We start from the raw sequence: 22,136 nt of genomic DNA on the forward strand, positions 1-22,136 counted from the left end.
GCTGTGGTGCTCTAGAGGCTAGTTTGTCCCACTGAAAATTCGGGTGGGGTGAGCAAGGCAGGTGTCGTCCTGATGGATCTGAGGAGCGACTACATGGGAGTGGAGGAAGAAGGGAGGAGAGCCGACCTCCGATGGCCTGGCGGCAACCAAGACGGAGGCCGGCTGAAAGGAGCTCGTTGCTGTTGGGTCTCCACCGGCTATGAGAGCAACGGGTGAGCTGGGGAGAATGAAAAACGGAGGTGGGCTGAGATCGTGATATGAGAAATACTGCATTTTAATGGATTTATTGCTTTTTATGCTAAATTTTCACTTTTTATGGATTTATTAACGAACTATGGAGCACTTGACTTTGTTTGGACACAACTGTTTGTTTTAATAAAATCACCTTGGCACTTTTTGCACTATCCCCTGGCTTCATTTGAGAATTGTACTCATTTGTCAGCACATCTCGGTCATAACTATCGACGGTATTGGTTCCACAGACTCCCATGTTGGAAGAGTGAGTCTGTAGGGAACCGGCAGCATCACATGGCATAAAGTTAGCTGCAGTATTCTATTTATCCTGGTTTCATTTATTTTGTTATACGTCTCTCTCCATTATTGACACTGGAGCCAACAATGTCATCACAAGACTTTTTTTAGTGTGGAGTTGCCAGTTTAATTTAATACACATCTTTGGCATGTAGAAGCAAAATCCACATGGACCAAGCTGTCACCATGCTGTCCCTGTTTATGCTGTACATTATGAAACTGGGAAGACTCTGGGGCTTTCACAAAGAATGCATGCTACCAGGTGAAGAAAAGAAAGCCAAGAATAAAGAGACTATATTCATTTGTCAAATGGCAGCTAAGAGGTAGGGTGGCAAAACTAACAGACTTGGATGGATTTCAATTCTAAATGTTTTAGAAGGCAAAGCAATTGGCTGCACAGAACAAATCCTGCGACTAGGATTATATTTAGACTACAGCAGGTCTGCCAAAAATACAAGGGTAATTTAAAAAACTAAAGGTAATTTAAAAATTATGCTGTAACTGCCATGGATAGAAGCTGATGCAATAAAACATGTTTGTGGCTTATGGGTAGTTTTGACCATGCACAGCACTCTGCCATTAGTCTATCTAGTTGAAGGCAAGTTCAAATGAACATGGATGCTCCGCTCCAAGATTACACTATTGTTGAACAACATACTGAAGTTCACTGAAGGATGCTGGCTTGGTATGGATGTGAAAAGTTTATGAATGGGTAGAAAGGTTTAAAGCTGGAAGAACAAGTGTAACTGATGAAGCTTGATTTTGACAACCATCAACAGCACCCACAACCCCACATCAACATGGCAAATCATGCCTTCATTAGAGAAGACTGATGGATTATATTATCTGCTGTTGTTGCACATTTACAAATCGGCTATGCCACTGTGCAGGATGTTTTGAGGTACCATAAAATTTGTTCAGGATGTGTACTCATACAGCTTACTGATCTGCGCAAGCCACATCCTTTAGTGAATTTCAGCAGGTTTCATTCCATCTGTTCAAAGAAATCTCACTATGGCGTGTTGTTCAACAATGATGCAGTCTCACAATGGAGCGTCCATGTTAATTTGATCTTGGCTTCGACTAGACTCACAGCAGGGCGCTGTGCTATACATTTTCAAACTACCCATAAGCCAATGTCAAATTCTATTTGCTATGGTTACCACATAATTTTCAAATTGTCTATACTTTTTGATTTCACCAAGTATCAGTGGTCACTTTCTGCCAAAATGAAAAAACATAAGAACAAATAATATAGTGAGTGAAGTGAAAGGCTACTCTCCAGAAGACAAAAATGAAAACAGGAGAAGTGGTAGAAATGGAGACCAGACAGTTCTAGAAGCAAAATTCCATGAAAACAAATCCTGTACCGGATAAAGCTATCCTCTCATGTTTGAGTTTTGTACCAAACACTGTTTCTGTAGATATATAGAAAAGACACACACACAGCTTCAAACAATAGCAGCCATGTTCATCAACACAATGTGTGTTAACAGCAAATATCATGAGATCCTTTGACACAAAGGTAGGTACAGTGTTGCAAACCTTCCCCAATTTCTTTAGTGAATAGTGTGGGAAACAGCAGAAACTGATGGTTCAAGCACCAACACACGTTTATGCATCTCTATTTGCAAAGTGTGCACACACAACCCAGTGGTCCCGCACCAATCACCCTCAGTCCAGGCCTCTTTCCTCGATGACTCTCCTTCTGACCGCCTCCACTCATCTTCTCCATGCTTCGTCCTCTTCTACCCAACTCCAGCTCTCGAATGGAGGGAGGCGGCCCCTTTTATCTTCAGGCCCCAATAGGGTTGAGTTTCCATGCTTTGTTCCCATGGTCCCATACCAACCAGGGCGGCTGCCCTCTTGTAGTACGGAAGAGGTGTAATCCCTTTTCTAGTACTTCCCGAGCGTCCCGGCAGGGTACCAACCCCAGCCGTTTGCCACACTGCTAGCTAGGACCCATAGGGGCCAGCGGCCCATCCCGCGAGGACAGGTCTCCCACAAAGCGGGTCCTACTTGCGCGCATCCAGGGTTCGGTCCTGCAACACAATAAGCAAATACACGGGTGGAGCTGCTGCCTGGACACCACCACCACCACCAGGCGTCCGTCTGTGTCGCACACAGGCAACACTCCCCCCTCTGACCGGCACCCCCTCTAAGTTTTCCGTGCCCCTCAGATTGGCACATCAGAGGAGACCACTCGCACCCCTGTCGCTTCAGCCGACTTCGGGGTTTCCCTCTGCCTCCACAGAGGGTGGCCCTTCTCCAGACGTGAGCTCCTAGCGACACGTCCTTCTCTATCAGAGAAGCCAGCTCTCTTCCCCCGGGTCCTCTTCTTTCACTGGGACACCATGATGGTTTGGGTCTCCCTATGGCTCGGGGCATAGGGCACTTGGAGCCGCGGCACTCATCAGCCGGCGTCCTGACTGCTCTCTAACTCTTTCCGCCCTCACCACACGATCGGTCACCACCGCTGCATCCACTATTGGAGCCCCCGCTACTTGAATCTGATTAGAATCATCATGGTTCTTTTCGCTGGGGTCTCGCTTTTTCTTTATAGGGCTGGTTCCATTTATCTGCACCGCCGTGCCACTCTGGCCAGAGGATCCAGCGCTGCGTCGTTCTACCCACTCTCACAGCGTCTTCACGGATGCGACCACCTTCCCCTCCAGCTTCTTCAATTTCTCCCAGAGGGCATGTATCACCTGTAATAGCGACTCTGCAGGCTGAAGGCACTCCCCCAACTTGCGCAGAGCTGCCAACAAGCAAAGACAGTCAGCTGGCGGTGGACTTACATGTTGATCAGCCCCACTAGCCGGCTGCCTGCCATGGGGCTGTCTCAACGGCCATATCGAGTCCTTCCCCGGCTTGGGATGGACATTCGTTGGTCCCGCCACCGACCAATCATCAGCGGGCACACAGCCCCTGTTCCTCCTCCACAGCTTGTCCTGGTGCCGCCGCACTGACAAAGCCCCACAGATCAGCACGCATCTGCCACAGGCACGGATATGGGCATTCCCTGCCAGCAACACAGAAACAAAATCCGGCCCCCCAGGGTTGTCTGCCGTTGGACAGGGAACTCACCTCCCAGATCCCGTCTGTCTGAGGAGTCTTCCTCGGCGTGGCCTTGCTAGATGTAATGCCGTCCCAGGCGTCCTCAGCGATGGCACGCTCGTGGGATTCCGCTGTACTCCTGCTATGCCCAATGTTGTCTTCTTGCATTAGGTGGGGATGGAGATTCTGTGTACCGTTGGCGGTCTCTGGGGTGAGTCACTCCCGCGGGGTTGTGCGTGCACTGCTCCCGTGGTGCATGTGTGAGCTCTCCTGCTGTGCCAGACTGCCCACAAAATTATTTTTATAGATGGGTCCCTGCCTTGAACCAGGCAGAGAGTCCCATCTGGGATGCCATCGTGGGAAACAGCCTGGATACAGACAGGCAGACACTGATGGTTCCAGCACCAACACACATTTATTCATCTCTATTTACAAAGTGCGCACGCACAACCCAGTGGTCCTGCACCAATCACCCTCAGTCCAGGCCTCTTTCCTTGATGACTCTCCTTCTGACCGCCTCCACTCCTCTCCTCCAGGCTTCATCCTCTTCCACCCGACTCCAGCTCTCGAATGGAGGGAGACAGCCCCTTTTATCTTCACCCGGCCGTGCTCCAGGTGCCTCTTGATGAACTTCTGCCGGCACTTCTGCCACACCAGGAAGCCCTGTAGTGTAGCCTTTACAGTGTAGGAGTTTGCCATTTTCACTACACTGTTTAAGGGCTCGTTTATGATTCACACTCAGAACATGTACGCACACGCATCATGGGCGCCACGCGTTCCCAGCATTTATTTGACACATCCTGCCTCATGCCCAATGCTTCCAGGAATGGACACATCCCTGGATTGATGGATTTAATCATTAAACATCCTTTTCAGAGATATTGCGGCAAGGTGTCATCGGAATTTAATGGGTGTTTCAGGCAATTCAAAATACAGAGAAGTCGAAACCTGTTCTCACTGTGATATCTCACACTGCCACCTGGTGGAATCTTCCAGATTTACATAAAGTATGCGCGCTTAGTATAAACAGTACAATGCTTTGCATAGCAGTAGTGTCCACTGGGGCATGCATCAAGTCAAGTATCTGACCTAAAACGGGTCTTCCCATAGACATAGAATAACTAGACGCCTCATGACCGGCAGAATCATGCGTCACATCTCCGCCATATTGCGAGTGGCACTGCTGTGGAGTGAAGTAATGAATAAGATGCCTCACACATGTTCTGCTTGGGATTTTACATACCGCTGTACGCTCCAAACCAGATCCTGGGGGATTACATTTCATAGCTAAGGCTGAACAATTGTTTTGGTTATATTTAGCCATTTGAAAATCCCGTTTATAATCTTTACTTTAGCTATGCCAGACTAAGCTAGCAAAGCTATGCATCTATGTGCTCAAGTGAGCCTCCAAACAACGTTTTGGCTAAACGTATTTAGTCACTATGTACACTCACCTAAAGGATTATTAGGAACACCTGTTCAATTTCTCATTAATGCAATTATCTAATCAACCAATCACATGGCAGTTGCTTCAATGCATTTAGGGGTGTGGTCCTGGTCAAGACAATCTCCTGAACTCCAAACTGAATGTCAGAATGGGAAAGAAAGGTGATTTAAGCAATTTTGAGCGTGGCATGGTTGTTGGTGCCAGATGGGCCGGTCTGAGTATTTCACAATCTGCTCAGTTACTGGGATTTTCATGCACAAACATTTCTAGGGTTTACAAAGAATGGTGTGAAAAGGGAAAAACATCCAGTATGCGGCAGTCCTGTGGGCGAAAATGCCTTGTTGATGCTAGAGGTCAGAGGAGAATGGGCCGACTAATTCAAGCTGATAGAAGAGCAACTTTGACTGAAATAACCACTTGTTACAACCGAGGTATGCAGCAAAGCATTTGTGAAGCCACAACACACACAACCTTGAGGCGGATGGGCTACAACAGCAGAAGACCCCACCACGTACCACTCATCTCCACTACAAATAAGAAAAAGAGGCTACAATTTGCACATGTTCACCAAAATTGGACAGTTGAAGACTGGAAAAATGTTGCCTGGTCTGATGAGTCTCGATTTCTGTTGAGACATTCAAATGGTAGAGTCAGAATTTGGCGTAAACAGAATGAGAACATGGATCCATCATGCCTTGTTACCACTGTGCAGACTGGTGGTGTAATGGTGTGGGGGATGTTTTCTTGGCACACTTTAGGCCCCTTAGTGCCAATTGGGCATCGTTTAAATGCCACAAGCTACCTGAGCATTGTTTCTGACCATGTCCATCCCTTCATGACCACCATGTACCCATCCTCTGATGGCTACTTCCAGCAGGATAATGCACCATGTCACAAAGCTCGAATCATTTCAAATTGGTTTCTTGAACATGACAATGAGTTCACTGTACTAAAATGGCCCCCACAGTCACCAGATCTCAACCCAATAGAGCATCTTTGGGATGTGCTGGAACGGGAGCTTTGTGCCCTGGATGTGCATCCCACAAATCTCCATCAACTGCAAGATACTATCCTATCAATATGGGCCAACATTTCTAAAGAATGCTTTCAGCACCTTGTTGAATCAATGCCACGTAGAATTAAGGCAGTTCTGAAGGCGAAAGGGGGTCAAATACCGTATTAGTATGGTGTTCCTAATCCTTTAGGTGAGTGTAGATTGTTGTTAGCTGTTAACATTTCTCAAACTTGATGTTTTTTTCTCAAGGAGCACATTGAGAAAACACAGTTTGAAATTGACAACCATCATTTTATGCTCATGTCTTTATTTGTGTCTGTCTTCCACAAACTAAGGCTGCACCATATTGCCAGACTGAATACTCTCAAATTACAGGATCTGAGTGAGCGACAGGGAGTGTAAGTCTGTAGGAGATCAGTGAGGTAGGGGGGAGCTTTAAATGTTAAGAGCGGTATTTTGTATTATATTCTGTAGTTAACAGGGAGCCAATACGTGTAATATATTCAGTGGATTTAGAACAGGTTATTATCCTGGCAGCAGAATTTTGAAGAAGTTGTAAGCGATGGATACGTTTTTATGGGATGCGACATAGAATAGCATTACATTAATCTATACGTTAGGTGACTCGGGCATTACTTCAGTGCTGTGTTGCATAAGAACAGGACGAAGTCTAGAAATGTTTCGGAGATGGAAGAAGGCAGCCCGAGATGTGTTGCTTATATGGGAGGAATTATTTAATAATAATTATTATATTTATTATTATTTAATAATTGCCATTATTAGTGTATAAATGGATCTAAATAATTGCATGTAAACGATTCGCCAAAATCTGTTGTATGTAAACGATACTGTTTTAAACGTTATTGTTTTTTCATCCGAAAACCCGGTTTCCACGTCTACCTGTATTAGTTTAAATGGCACTTTTACCACTCGCAATAAGGCTGACGCACTGACGTATCGTGTCGACTGGGAAACACAGTGAGTAAATGCGCCGTCTATCTATATACTGTATGTCTATGGGTCGTCCCCTGGCGTGCATTGTCGTTTGATAATCACGTGTGGTCGCGCGAGACTACAAATGATCCACTCACTAAGTCACTCGTGCTGCCCCGCGGAGGTGAAGGTTTGTTCATCATGAACATGACAAAGCGTCCAGCTGCACAGTTTCGAAAGAAAAAGTAGAGAAGCGTGTTAAAAATAAAGGTATTCTATTGTGTCATCTTTCATGAACATTTTACGTTACTTTTTACAATAGTAGCTTGCCATTGAGTCAATATAGAGCTCACTTCACTACAAGTTAGCATGAATGCATGAGCTAGGCTGACATGAAGTGTTTACATTCTATTGAACTTTCCCTTAAAACATCCTCTAAACAACATAAACTATCGTAAAACCATGTAACACATCAGAATTTTAAAGTGACTTTAATATTTAACTTTGGTCCAAAACTAAGGCAAGGTGAAAATAAGAATAATTTTGTTACAAACCCAAAATCACGTGAACATTTTGTTTGCCTAAATGATCTTATGTAAAAATCTAATTACAAACAAAACAACTATTGTTAGAATAAACAATATAAGCGGTGTCTTTCTAACTCAATTAACATACGTTTCTTAAATATTTGGAGTACTAGGGTGTTGTACCGTGTTAGCCATTATGAATGTAGAGAAAAGCCAAGCAAAATGACACATTTTATCGGCTAACTAAAAAGATTACAATATGCAAGCTTTCGAGGCAACTCAGGCCACTTCATCAGGCAAGATGTAATTAAATATTTGGGAGCATCCTCCTCAGTCCTCTCCATTGAAAGGCCATCTGCTTCTGCCCCGTCCTTGACTTTGGATGCTTACTTAGGCATAAGTGCAATATCACGGTTTAGATATTTCTGGTAATATTTTTATGCATATATGTGTAGGAAAATAAATTCAAAATATATTACTTGATTGAGGTCCAGTCTTTGGTAGAGGAGGTAGGATCATACTGCTTCTCCATTTGCACAGGTCTATGGTCTGACGCTGTTAAAAGGTGCGCAGCAGCTCTATGCCTGCCCCGGAAGTCGACGCTGTCTAATTTCTCCCGCTTACGGGATGATAAGGACACTGGTGCGGTTATGACTTGTTTCTTTTGAAGTGTGCGTAATTATAAAGTAAGTGCTTTCACATCATGTTGTTAGAGAATGCCCTGCGATGATATCAGCAATGTATTGTAACGGCGCTGACAAATTACATTAGCCCATGGATGAGGCACTCAAATGTGAGCTGGCATTACACCACCAGTGGCAGGTGTGCCTAAATAAATGGCAAGACTACAAAGTAGCATGTGTTTTTTTCCCCTCTAGTTTGGCAAAAGGCGATCGGATTACGAGCCACCTCAAACAGCCATGTAAAGAGCAGGGAAACCTTCCATTGCGACGTGCAGCGCTTTCGCTCCAAGTACAATATATTTAAGGTTAATTTTGCTGCATAAAAATCCGTTACGCTGAATGCTAAGACGGCGACACTCTGGCTACTGTTTAAGAGCAACTACTGAATATTATTTATTTGCAAAATATGACATTGTTTATGATATTACCTCATTTGAACTTTATTTTTGTTACATATAGCCATTTTAATGTGGAAAATCAGTTAAGTTCCAGATCGACGTGTTAATATTCTAAATATACCAAATGTTATTACCTCAAAGAAATTATACACTATTGATCTGCTGCTGTAATTTACTCCCATATGTAATAATGCTATTAATTTGTACTATTTCATTTATATGCATGATGAATTATAAAAGTTCACTTCCTGTCTTTAAAAAAAACACACAATTACCTGATAATATTTTATATGCATATAAAGGGGAAAGGGATTCCTTTGCCAGTTCTGATTGACAGGGTGGTATACGAAATAAACTGGTTATTCTGAAAGACTTCTCATGTCTCCTTGTCTCTGACCAGACATCTACAGTGGGATCAAATTCCTGACTCAGCAGTATATGATTGTGAAGGCTGCCCATGGAGCAATACCTTATTTACAGACATCCTGAGCCACATCCAACAAGTCAAGCTGATGCAGTCTCCAGAAATGCAGGTGGATGTTGCTAAGAAAAACTGACACGGGTCACCGCGAGTATAGAACATCAGGCTAACCAGCTGCCCAAAACTCTGCAAAGGACATGTGTGAAAACATGAATGTGGAGGCGATCCTGAAGCAAAAAGACTGAGGATCACAAAGCAGCATTTCTTTTATTAGTTTTGTGATAAGCTATAAATGATGCACATAAAAGATTGGAGGTGACTTTTTCAAATGTACCGTAGTTATGGATGCTGCAATCTCTACACTTAAGGAAAGAATCCTGACCTTAGGAAATGTGAGAGAAAAGATTGGAGTGCTTTCAGAATTCCCAAATCTGTCAGCTGAGGGGCTGACAAAACAACTGGTAGCCCTTGGCAATGCATTAAGCCAAGGAGGACAGTCTGACTTAGGCAGAAGACAACTTGCAGAAGAGCTGAAGTATTTGCCATCAGATGTTGACTGTTCTGGAGCTGCTCACATTTATTCATGAAAAGAGACTCGCAGGGCTCTTCCCAAATCTATGGGTCACCCTCATGATTTCAGCCACTCTTTTAGAGCTGGTGGCTGGAGCAGAGAGGAGGTTTTCTAAACTTAATCTCATTAAGACTTTCCTGACGTAGACCATGTCAGGATCACCTCGGTTTTGCTGTCATTAGCAGTGACAATGAGGTTGCAGGGCATATCTCCTATAATGATGTTGTTGATGACTTTGCAGTAAGGAGGAGTAGAAGGGTCAGGTTTTAGGCATGGAGGTGCCATAGACTTGTGATGTCCAATATCATGTTTCATTCTACAGTAGATTTAAAGTATGAAAGTCAAGAGTGTATAATATAACCTATAATTTATAGCTGTAAAAGGTTGTGTGCATTGTAAAAATTGAATAATTTTTGTATCTCTTTGCATTATTTATTATAATTGTTGAACAATTTATTATTACATTTATTATTACAATTGTTTAAATACGTTACTGTATTTCCACTTTTGTATTTGCATTTCATATTTATAAAACTATTTAAGTAAGTGTGGTGCATGTTGTACCATTATCAAGTTAAAACCATTTTGTCATACTTGGTGGAAGGGCATGGATTTGTAAAGACTTCTTTACTTGGGGGAGGGGGTGGTAGTGGGTCGCCCTGTAGAATCTAGCCTAGGACAGCAAATGTGCCAAGACCACCACTTCAGGTACTAGAAGACCAGTAAAAACAATGCACTTATTTCACACTCTATAGAACAGAAAATATAAAAAATATTTTGTGAGTAAAAACTTACCAGCCTCAAGAGGAGAAAATAAAATTGGGAGGGAACAAACACACGGAACTACCACCGTTGGCACTAAAGACTTCAAATTCCGACATGCACTCGGACGTTTGCCTCATGACGTCACTTCCCTAAACAGAGACTGGCCGGCTGTTGCAGACTGATTTTGATTAGAAAGACGTTGGGTTACTAGGGCTCGGCGTGTTTATGCTACAAAACACGGCTTATGAGCTCCGCTAGTTGCCGGAGTCATTCAGTTTATCTAGATTCGTCACAGAGTTTTTAGTCAGTTGTTGTCTGACATGTCCTCATGTTAGATATAATTTTCTCTAGTGTTATGTCAAATGCTGATGAATTTGAAAAAGAGAAAAACAAGACGCTAACAATTTAGGTGAGCTTACTTCCGGTTATTTTCTTGTATTTTTTTTTTTTTTACCGATTCTCGTATCAACGTGACGTGCCTTTTTGTTTACTGGGTGGCGAATGAATGGAAATCGGATGAAGTCATTCTTTCTTGTGCTAACAGTGGTTGGAGGGAGATTGCCAAAGCGCACTCTGTCGTTGAAATCAGGAATCGCACATCGTTTTTAGTAAACAGTTCTATTTGTCATTCCGGACAAAACCCGGTTCGCGAAATGAACTGAATTGGAGGCACGTGACAATGTCTTTGTGTAGTTTAAACACAACAAAGTCACGTGAGTCTCCCTCTGTATCTCTCCTATCATTCTATATACTGTACTGTATATACTTTGTATATATTCTGATAACGGGTGGCTGCATGAGGGCGTGATCGTTCATTGGTGAGTGAGTTAGGTCTCGTTTAGAGGAGCATTTTGTGACTAACGTTAGAAGGGATGGCAGGCCTGTCATCTGTTTATGCAATACATTCGTTTTTTTTTTCATTCATTTAGTTTTTTTAATCAATCCTATGTTTTCTGTCCCTTTACTGTAAGTTGAAATGTGTAAACCATAATATAGATTTTGTTCTTTTTGTTTATTCCAAAAATGACAACAAAGGATTTGTTGTATTAACTAAACTTGGTTCTCAGCAAAAAGTAAAAAATCTAAGTTAATTAATACTCTTAATGAACAGACTTGCTTAATTCAGTAGAGGCACAGGGGAGCTTCATCAAGCATCAGGTTTCCCATCACAGAATACTGATGTTTGGTTATAGACTAATTTTACTAGAAGGCTATTTATGAAAATGAAATTCGTCAATTGGTCTCCATTCTCTCTCTTTCTTTCTCCAGATTTTATTTTGCAGCCAACAGAAGATTTCTGGGCTTCTCATCAAATGTGACTGTTGCAAGGGTACCATTCTTTGAAACTCCTTGACAAACAACAGACGTTGCAAGGAACAGATACATGTAATTTACCAACATTGTTGACTTAAGTGTATTTCTATACATCATTTTGAAGCAAGTCTTAGAGCGTTTAAATGTTTAAGTAAAAAAAACACAATATAAAAATACACATTTCAAAACACCTTTTATACACATATGCACAAGACAAAGCTTTCTTCAGTAGTACTTTATACTATTTTACCTTTTTTCCAAAGCAAAAACTTTAGAAATATTAGTTCAGTAAATGAAAAAAAAATTAAAGAACAAATTATTGTGAGTAAAGTATATTCATCTCAAAAATTGTGCTTGGATTAAACATGGGACAGTCACTGTAGTTGTGGAGCTTGTACTTTTTTTTTATTCCTGCATGATGTGCTCCATGTTTTTTTTTTCTTTTTGTCATCAGGATTTACTGAACATAATTCTACTGCATTTTTGAATTCGTAATGGACGGAAACACACCACAAGATTTCAAGGAATCTAATTCTAGCAAGGACACTTTGGAAAATTCCAGTGATACAAGGAGTGGGGATAGTAACTTGGACTCCTCGGAGCAATCAGTAAGGAAGAGAGTCAGGCAAAGAACTCCCAGTCCACACAGCAGCTCATCATCTTGGTGTAAGTCTTAACTTGCTTGCTGAAACACTATAATGGTGGTTCTGTTCTGTGTATTCTTGGATAGCTAAAGAAGATATAATAAATACAAATATGTTTTAGTGACACGTCTGAAAAATGTTTGTAAGTATATTGTGAAGGCAGTTAGAATCATACATCCCATCATTTTGTAGTAGATGGTTAAATAGAAAAGGCTTTTTAAATAAAATGATAATTAAAAGGAATATTTTCCAGATTTCATGTGAACAGAATGAATAATAGGCTAAAAATGAAGAAAAACTGAGTAACTGCTCTTTGTTGAACAGGTTTTGTTCCAAAGGTCAGCATTTTCATAAAAGAGTTTTCATTATTGAGTCATGGTTTTCTTTGTCTGTCTTCGTCCTATTTTAATTATCAAGTTTAAAATTCAACTTTCAACCTTTTTGTCCATTTTTAGTGTAGAAAGCTCATTGTCTTTAAAAAAATACATAAAATGAAAACATCTGAGTTGTCATTCAAAGTCCATGAATTATTGCAGCGGGAATAAGTTACCTGTATATATTAAAATAGCTTGTATTAGTTCTGGCCAGCCCAATTGGAGCAATTCAGATATATTGTTTGTAGGATAGGACAGGTTGACATTGATTTTATTGGTTATTCTTGTAACTAATCAAAGAGGTCAGAGTTTTTGTAGGTTTTGCAGTATTAACTACTTTTGATTCTTTTATGGTAATTAATTCCTTGATAATCCTGAAATAGAGTTCTCAATCACACATTAAAAGAGAGCCACTTGCACATGTTTTTGGAATATAACTCTATCCTATTTTTCATCCTTCCTGAAGCAAGTTCCCCGAGATATGTGTCAGTGGAGGAACTTTTGGAAACTGCTAAAGGCGTCACCAACATGGCTCTAGCTCATGAGATTGTATTGAATGGAGGATTTCAGCTAAAGCAATCCGAGCCAGTAGGCAGGTAAGAACGAAAGGCAAATACTCCATGATATTTTCTTGCTCTTAGTAAGTAAGTAGAAAGGAGAATTTATCTATGATACAAATTTTGGTGTAGTAGATTCTGGGCTAGTTACTCTGTCAGAATGGAGTTAGAGTGCTCCATTTTATACATGAAATACTATGTCAGGGGTCACAGTCTGGTACGTGTACCCAACACCTAACTGTCCTCTTGACCCCTGAGATGGACCAGTGGCGACTGAGAGACACAAGTTTCAAATTGTCCAAAAGTGCCAGTGCATATTTATTTCAGGCATAAAGTGTCTAAAGTCCAGTTGTTAATTATTCAAAAAATACTGTAGATCTTCATAAAATCAATGCATGAAAAAAGGAAATGTTGTAAATAGTTAAAATTAGTAAAAAAAAAAAAAAAATCAGCAGCTTCTCTTTTTGTTTTTCCAGCCCATCAGTGAAACATAACCTTGCACTCGGCCCATAAACAGTCCAGTTGCAGGTTCAGCACTTCACAATGAAAACTAATACTGCATGATATTGCTCAGAGCAACCTTGTCTCATTCCTCTCTCTCACTCTTTCTCTGTTCTCTCTCTTCCCATGTCCTACCAAAACTGACTTCTTGACTGACGTCAAAATGTGATTCTCTCATCCTTTTGTTCCTCCGGCCACTTGATATTCTGTGATGCAGGTAGCACCCCAATTATCTCTTAGTGCAACTAACGAGGGTTAGTTTCAGCCGCGCTATTTCAGCCCGTCATTCCACCTGCTCCACCACCACTATACACAGAGAAGTACCATGTTTTAAATCTGAGCTTGATGTTTTTTTAAGATAGCTCCATGGCACGGGTTGTCACACACCCACTACCTAAGCTAACAATCCATATGGTTACAACATAATGAAGGAGGAAGCCAAGCTCAAGGACACAGAACTTGCATATCCACATGCTTACCTCAGACCCCCTCCATCCCCTAAGCCAACCCTACCTAAAACCATAGCGGCCTTAAAATAAATAAGAGCTTTTAAAAACACAATAAAACCATTAATAAATATACAATCATTAAAACGTTTCTCATTCTGTTGACCTTTATTCCTGGATACGTAGGGTCATTATTTGGCAACATTGTTTTTTGTTGTCTCTATGTTCGACTCCTAGTGATCCATCCCACCTCTGCCACCATAAGTCATGTCCAGGTGGGCTGCAGTTCACATATTCACTTGAACCTGTAGCATCAATTTGTCATGTACAGAGAATGTATCGAACATGAGACAGTGCAATGAGGACTCAAACCAGTAAAAAATGTGCAATGTGCTTTTATTTAACAACTCAAATAATGTCCAAAAAGTACAGGGCAGTTTCTACTCTGAGCCTGAGCATGGGCAACAAACTGCACTTTACCACCTACTAGACTGTAATATGCTGAAAGTCGTTGGTAACATTCTTGTTCTTACCTTTATCACTCAAACATTACATATTTTTATATATAGTTTTATTGTAAAGGAATTAAGGTGAATAGTCACTGCTAAGTTTTATTGGCTAAGTGTAACCCAGCCACAGGGGATGCACAAACCAGTGTGTTTCTTCGTGCCAGTCCCAAGCCCGGATAAATGGGGAGAGTTACGTCAGGAAGGGCATCCGGTGTAAAACTTTGCCAAATCAATATACGGACAACAATACAAATTTCCATACTGGATTGGTCTAGCCCCGGGTTAACAACGACTGCCACCAGTACTATTAACCAACAGGGTGCTGGCGGAAATTGGGCTACTGTTGGCCGAAGAAGGAGAAGAAGAGGGCGGAGACGTTTCCGCAGGCAGGAGGAGAGGAGGAAGGTAAAGAGAGTGGAACTGAGGGTAGGAACTTTGAATGTTGGCAGTATGACTGGTAAGGGGAGAAAGTTAGCCGATATGATGGAGAGAAGGAAGGTTGATATATTTTGCGTGCAAGAGACTAAATGGAAGAGGAGTAAGGCCAGATGGATCGGAGGTGGATTCAAATTGTTTTATCATGGTGTGGATTGGAGGAGAAATGGAGTAGGGGTTATTCTGAAGGAACAGTATGTCAAGAGTGTTTCTGAAGTGAAAAGAGTGTCAGACAGAGTATTGATTATGAAGCTGGAAATTGGAGGTGTGATGACAAATGTTGTTAGTGCATATGCACCGCAAGTTGGGTGTACAATGGATGAGAAAGAAGATTTTTGGAGTGAGTTGGATGAAGTGAAGAACAGTCAAAGTGGTGATTGGAGCGGATTTCAATGGGCATGTTGGTGAAGGGAACAGTGGAGACGAGCTGGTGATGGGTAGGTGTGGTGTCAAGGAGAGGAATGAAGAAGGTCAGAGGATAGTGGATTTTGCCAAAAGGATGGACATGGCTGTGGTGAATACGTATTTTAAGAAGAGGGAGGAACATAGGGTGACGTACAAGAGTGGAGGAAAATGCACACAGGTAGATTACATACTATGCAGAAGAGTCAATCTGAAGGAGATTGAAGACTGCAAAGTAGTGGCAGCATAGGATGGTGGTCTGTAGGATAACGTTGGAGATCAAGAAGAGGAAGAGCCAAGGATCAAATGGTGGAAGTTGAAAAAGGAAGAGTGCAAGGTTTAGTTTAGGGAGAAGGTGAGACAGGCAGTGGGTGGCAGTGAAGAGTTACCAAACAGCTGGGAAACTACAGCAGATGTAGTAAATGTGACAGCAAGAAGGGTGCTTGGCGTGACATCTGGACAGAGGAAGGAGGAAACGGAAACATGCTGGTGGAATGAGGAAATACAGGAGAGTATACAGAGGAAGAGGATGGCAAAGAAGAAGTGGGATAGTTAGAGAGATGCAGAAAGTAGACAAGAGTTCAAGGAGATAAGGCGCAAGGTGAAGAGAGAGGTGGCGAAGGCTAAAGAAAAAGCATGTGATGAGTTGTATGAGAGGTTGGACACTAAAGAGGGAGAAAAGGACCTGTACCGATTGGCTAGACAGAGGGACTGAGCTGGGAAAGATGTGCAGCAGGTTAGGGTAATAAAGGATAAAGATGGAAACGTACTCACAAGCGAGGAGAGTGTGTTGAGCAGATGGAAAGAGTACTTTGAAAGGCTTATGAATGAAGAGAATGAGAGAGATAAGGTTGGATGATGTGGAGATAGTGAATCAGGAAGTACAACAGATTACCAAGGAGGCAGTAAAGACAGCTATGGAGAGGATGAAGAATGGAAAAGCAGTTGGTCGGGATGATATACCTGTGGAAGCATGGAGGTGTTTAAAGAGATGGCAGTGGAATTTTCTTTATTTCTGCATAAATATGACCTAAAACATCATCAGATTTTCACTCAAGTCCTAAAAGTAGATAAAGTGAGAAACCAGTTAAACAAATGAGACAAAAATATTATACTTGGTCATTTATTTATTAAGGAAAATGATTGAATATTTGTGAGTGACAAAAGTATGTGAACCTTTTCTTTCAGTATCTGGTCTGACCCCCTTTTGCAGCAATAACTGCAACTTAATGTTTCCAGTAAGATTTGATCATTCCTGTACACCAGCTTGGAGGAATTTTAGCCCATTCCTCCATACAGAACAACTTAAGGTCAGGACTTTGACTTGGCCATTCCAAAACATTAATTTTATTCTTCTTTAACCATTCTTTGGTAGAACGACTTGTGTGCTTAGGGTCGTTGTTTTGCTGCATGACCCACCTTCTCTTGAGATTCAGTTCATGGACAGATCTTTATGGTGGAATGCAGTGTTGTCCTTTCTCCAAACATAACTCTTTTCATTTAAACCAAAAAGCTCTATTTTGGTCTAATCCGTCCACAAAACATTTTTCTAATAGCCTTCTGGTTTGTCCACATGATCTTTAGCAAACTGCAGAAGAGCAGCAATGTTTTTTTTTTGTTTTTTTTTGGAGAGCAGTGGCTTTCTCCTTGCAACCCTGCCATGCACACCATTGTTGTTCAGTGTTCTCCTGTTGGTGGACTCATGAATATGAACATTAGCCAATGTGAGAGAGGCCTTCATTTGCTTAGAAGTAACCCTGGGGTCCTTTGTGACCTTGCTGACTATTAGACGCTTTGCTTTTGGAGTGATCTTTGTTGGTCGACCACTCCTGGGGAGGGTAGCAATGATCTTGAATTTCCTCCATTTTTACACAATCTGTCTGACTGTGGATTGGTGGAGTCCAAACTCTTTAGAGATGGTTTTGTAACCTTTTCCAGCCTGATGAACATCAACAACTCTTTTTCTGAGGTCCTCAGAAATCTCCTTTATTCATGCCATGATACACTTCCACAAACATGTGTTGTGAAGAGTGGACTTTGATAGATCCCTGTTCTTTAAATAACACAAGGTGCCCACTCACACCTGAATGTCATCCCATTGATTGAAAACACCTGACTCTAATTTCACCTTCAAACTAACTGCTAATCCTAGAGGTTCACCTACTTTTGCCACTCACAAATATGTAATATTTGATCATTTTCCTCAATAACTAAATGACCAAGTATAATATTTTTGTCTTATTTATTTAACTGGTTTCTCTTTATCTACTTTTAGGACTTGAGTGAAAATCTGATGATTTTTTAGGTTATATTTATAAAGAAATATAGAAAATTCTAAAGGGTTCACAAACTTTCAAGTACAACTGTATATTGGGAGAAGGATGCTAAGGATACAACTGCCAGGCAAGAGAAAAAGAGGAAGGCCCAAGAGAAGGTTTATGGATGTGGTGAGAGAGGACATGCAGGTGATGGATGTAACAGAACAAGATGCAGAGGACAGAAAGACCCCTAACGGGAGCAGCCGAAAGAAGAAGTCACTGCTAAGAGTATTTGGTTGCAGATAAATGTCCTTAATGAGTCAGAAATAAAGATGATTTGCCTCTGTCTTCATGCTATGGAAGTATTTTCTCTTTCCAATTTTCAGGAAAAAAGTAATTTCTTTATGTGGATCATTTTTTAGGTAGTGACTTTAATCGGAAGATATTTAAATAGTGCCAATGAGTCAAAAACATTCTTGAAGATTCAGGGATGACAGTATTAGTAAGTACTGAGAAACAAATAAAAGTAAAGTAACATTTAATTGTTTCTTTGGAAATATGATTTTTTCTTGTCCAGTTGTATGGCTCAAACATTTACCTGAAGAAATATTATAAAGAAAATGTAGATGAGTGTAAGAAGTGTTATATTTTTCTATAATAGCCCATCAGATTGTGAAAATATCCTGTTTTATCTTGAACTGTCTTGAAGGTTATTAGGAAAAACAGCATGCTAGGAAAGCATCAGCATCTATTGCTTTTCTGAGAGAAAAAAATAAACAAACTTTGTGTAGCCAAAATGGTAACAATGTAATTTAAGTCTTTGTATAGTTAGAGTACAACACAAGTTTTATTTGCCAATGATACAAACTTCTGCTTCTAAGCATAATGCACAGAAATTAGTGCGTGCAATTATATCATCTCACCTTGCCTACTGCAACTGTGTATTGGCTAGTCTCCCTCTAATATCCATCCTAAGATAACATTATGTCAAAAATAGCACTGCACAATGGATAACAAACACACACACACTGTAAAGAGTATTGCTTTGTTAATCAGAATTCCTCCGATCTTGTTACAGTGAGCAACTTGTCCAACTCTGTCTCTTTTCTGTTAACCCTTTATACCCTAAAACTTTTTTAGCATCACTGCACCTAAATTACAGACCAAAAGTAAATGACTATTATTTTGCTTATGTAATAAAAGGAGCTGGAAAGGACAGAAAAGTAGAGAGTATAACACTCCAAACTTTTTAAAGAAAGTGTTTACATAATTAAAAACCATTATTTACACCGATATCTACACCTTTGGTGGCAGCCCTGGGTGCAGGACAGGGAACAGCCCTGGACAGGACCTCACAGAGCTAGTCATACACACAACACACACACCTAAACCAGTGTTTCTCCACCAAGTTTGGGTTGCGAGCACATGAGATCTGTTCACTGAAAGGATTGACAGCAACACCCATAGGCATGTAAAAATATTATTATTGCTTTTAACTGACTTGGGTTTATTGAAATTTGCACAAAACATCTCTGAAATATGACCGTGTCTTACTTGTGGAACACCTCATACATCAATGTCTACAAGTTAAATTTATCTTGGCTTTTAAATGGGTCTTCTAAAAAAATCACTATATATGACCACAATGAACTAACACGTAAATGCATTTTTTTTTGAGCTTATTATAATTAAGACCTTTAGTATTTCACGTTTAATACATTTTTCAATATTATTTATTTTTTCATATTTTGGAATTTATCAAGATAATAAAAGAAAAATAACATTTATTTCAGCCAAAGCCTACACTCCCCACTGCAGGGTCTAGTTACCCATTAACATTTTTAGCATTTTCAAAATTTTGGTCTTGGGCTCCAAGTTTAAAATACAAAGATCACACATTTGCCAGTATGTTGGTAATATATATTTTTAGTAGTGAATTTATTTTGATTCTTTACTTTGACAAATCCAATTTTCGGATTGACGACGCAGCATCTGAAATCAATCAAACTATACATTGAGTGACTTTTTAACAAAAGCATAATAAAATAAACCTTTGTTTTTCTTCTGTTTAAAGTTAACTTGAATATTATCTGTAGTGATTAATCTATCACAGAAGCCAGGCTATCATTTTTATTTTACTGACCTTTAGAGCTTGATTTATAAGGCAAAGGATGATGTAATTTAGTAGACCTGAAATGTTTTTTTACTTAGTATTTCACTTTCTAATAGGTTCTTAATTAAATCATTCTTAAGTTACAGGGAGTGCAGAATTATTAGGCAAGTTGTATTTTTGAGGATTAATTTTTATTTATTTATTTATTAATTTTATTACAATCAATACATAGCAATCAAGTTTTTACAAAAAAAAAAAGAATTATGCTAAGAACAGATCGATCCCCACCCTTGAGAGAGAGAGCAAGCCAAACGGTGTAAAATTTAAGGCTTTTAAAAATACCTAAATCAACAAATTCTATGTGCTTTATGAAATCATTTCAAAATATTACTGATTAGATCCTGCCATGTTTTGAAAAAAGTCTGCACAGATCCTCTAACTGAGTATTTGATTTTTTCCAATTTTAAATAATATAACACATCAGTTTCCCACTGACTTAAAAGAGGAGAGTTTGGGTTCTTCCAGTTTATCAGAATAAGTCTGCGTGCCAACAGTGTAGTGAATGCAATCACAGTTTGTTTGTCTTTCTCCACTTTAAGACCCTCTGGAAGAACCCCAAACACAGCTGTTAATGGGTTAGGAGGGATTGTGAGTCCAAGAGGATTAATTTTAATATGGAACAAACACAGTGCTATCAGTCAATCCAAAATGTTAATAAACCTGAATGTTTCACAGCGGAAATGTGAGTGTGAACATCATCAGGGGAATACATATGTGCGCACAATTATTAGGCAACTATTAGTGTGCAGATTTATTATGCAACTAAAGGAAAAATGAAAATTTTCCCATCTCACTTGTTTATTTTCATCTGTTATAGTGAGAATAATAAACAAACACCTCAAAATTTACAAATAAACATCTCTGACATTTCAAAAAATAAATCAATCAATGAATGACCAATATAGCCACCCTTCTTTCCAATAACAGTCATAAGCCTTTCCATTCATGGAGTCTGTCAGTTTCTTGATCTGTTGACGATCAGCTTTTTGTGGAGCAGTGACTACAGCCTCCCAGACACTCTTCAGAGAGGTGTATTGTTTTTCTCCCCCGTAAATCTAGCGTTTAAGAAGTGCCCACAAGTTCTCGATAGGGTTTAGGTCAGATGAGGAAGGGGCCATGTCATTATTCCTTCATCTTTAAGGCCTTTACTGGCTGGCCACGCAGTGGAGAACTTCGATGCAAGTGATGGAGCATTGGCCTGCATAAAATCATGGTCTTTTCCTGTATCACTGTTTGAAGAAAGTGTCTTCGAAAAACTGGCAGTAGGTTTGGGAGTTGATTTTGAGTTCATCTTCAATGCAAAAATGTCCAACTAGCTCATCTTTAAAAATACCAGCTCATACCAGTACCCCACCTCCACGTTGGAGTGGAGCTCTGTGCCCATTACTGATCCACAGGTCCATCCATCTGGTCCATCAAGAGTCACTCTCATCTCATCGGTCCATAAAACCTTTGAAAAAATCTGTCTTCAGATATTTCTTGGCCCAGTTTTGACGTTTCAACTTATGTTTCTTGTTCAGTGGTGGTTGGGTTTCAGCCCTCCTTACCTTGGCCATGTCTTTGAGCACTGAACACCTTGTACTTCTGGCCACTCCAGGTAGGTTGCAGCTCTGGAATATGAAAGTACTGGAGGATAATGGGTTCCTGGTAGCTTCACGTTTGATTCTTCTCAAATCTTTGGCAGCTAATTTGTGTCTTTTGTTCTCAACACGTTTCTTGCGACCCTGTTGACTATTTGCAACAAAATGTTTGATGGTTCTGTGATCACACACCAATATCTTAGCAATTCCAAAAGTGCTGCATCCCTCTGAAAGACTTTTTACAATTTTTGACTTTTCAGAGTCAGTTAAATCTCTTTTTTGGCCCATTTTGCCTGAGGAAAACTAGCTGCCTTATAATTCTGCACACCTTGATATAGGGTGTTGATCTCCTTAGGCCACACCCTCCCTCATTACACAAATACACATCACCTGACGTGCTTAAATCCAATAAGCATTCAAGTTAATACAGCTTGGAGTTGGAATATACGCATTAAAAATGATGATATGGTCAAAATACTCACTTGCCTAATAATTGTGCACACAGTGTAGTTGTGTAGTTTCAATTATTGATAATACAGTACTTTTGCACAACGAGGTAATGTTTAGTCCAACGTATTTCAGTTGTTTTGTCTAA

At 40.4% G+C, this 22,136-nt stretch overlaps 1 protein-coding gene across 6 annotated transcripts in view; it reads left to right on the top strand.

The window, feature by feature from the left end:
* The first annotated feature begins 7,175 nt into the window (after positions 1 to 7,175).
* tcp11l1 (t-complex 11, testis-specific-like 1) overlaps positions 7,176 to 22,136 on the top strand; it is a 48,858-nt gene continuing 33,897 nt past the window's right edge. The window contains exons 1-4 of one of the 6 annotated variants that reach the window (XM_039749701.1): positions 10,270 to 10,757; positions 11,618 to 11,734; positions 12,117 to 12,328; positions 13,147 to 13,276. In XM_039749701.1, the coding sequence (XP_039605635.1) occupies positions 12,157 to 12,328; positions 13,147 to 13,276 (302 nt within the window). In that variant the 5' untranslated portion in view covers positions 10,270 to 10,757; positions 11,618 to 11,734; positions 12,117 to 12,156. The other 5 variants (XM_039749713.1, XM_039749707.1, XM_039749727.1 and 2 more) reach the window with 5 other exon arrangements.

The sequence above is a fragment of the Polypterus senegalus genome, chromosome 1, assembly GCF_016835505.1.
Source record: "Polypterus senegalus isolate Bchr_013 chromosome 1, ASM1683550v1, whole genome shotgun sequence".
NCBI lineage: Eukaryota > Metazoa > Chordata > Cladistia > Polypteriformes > Polypteridae > Polypterus > Polypterus senegalus.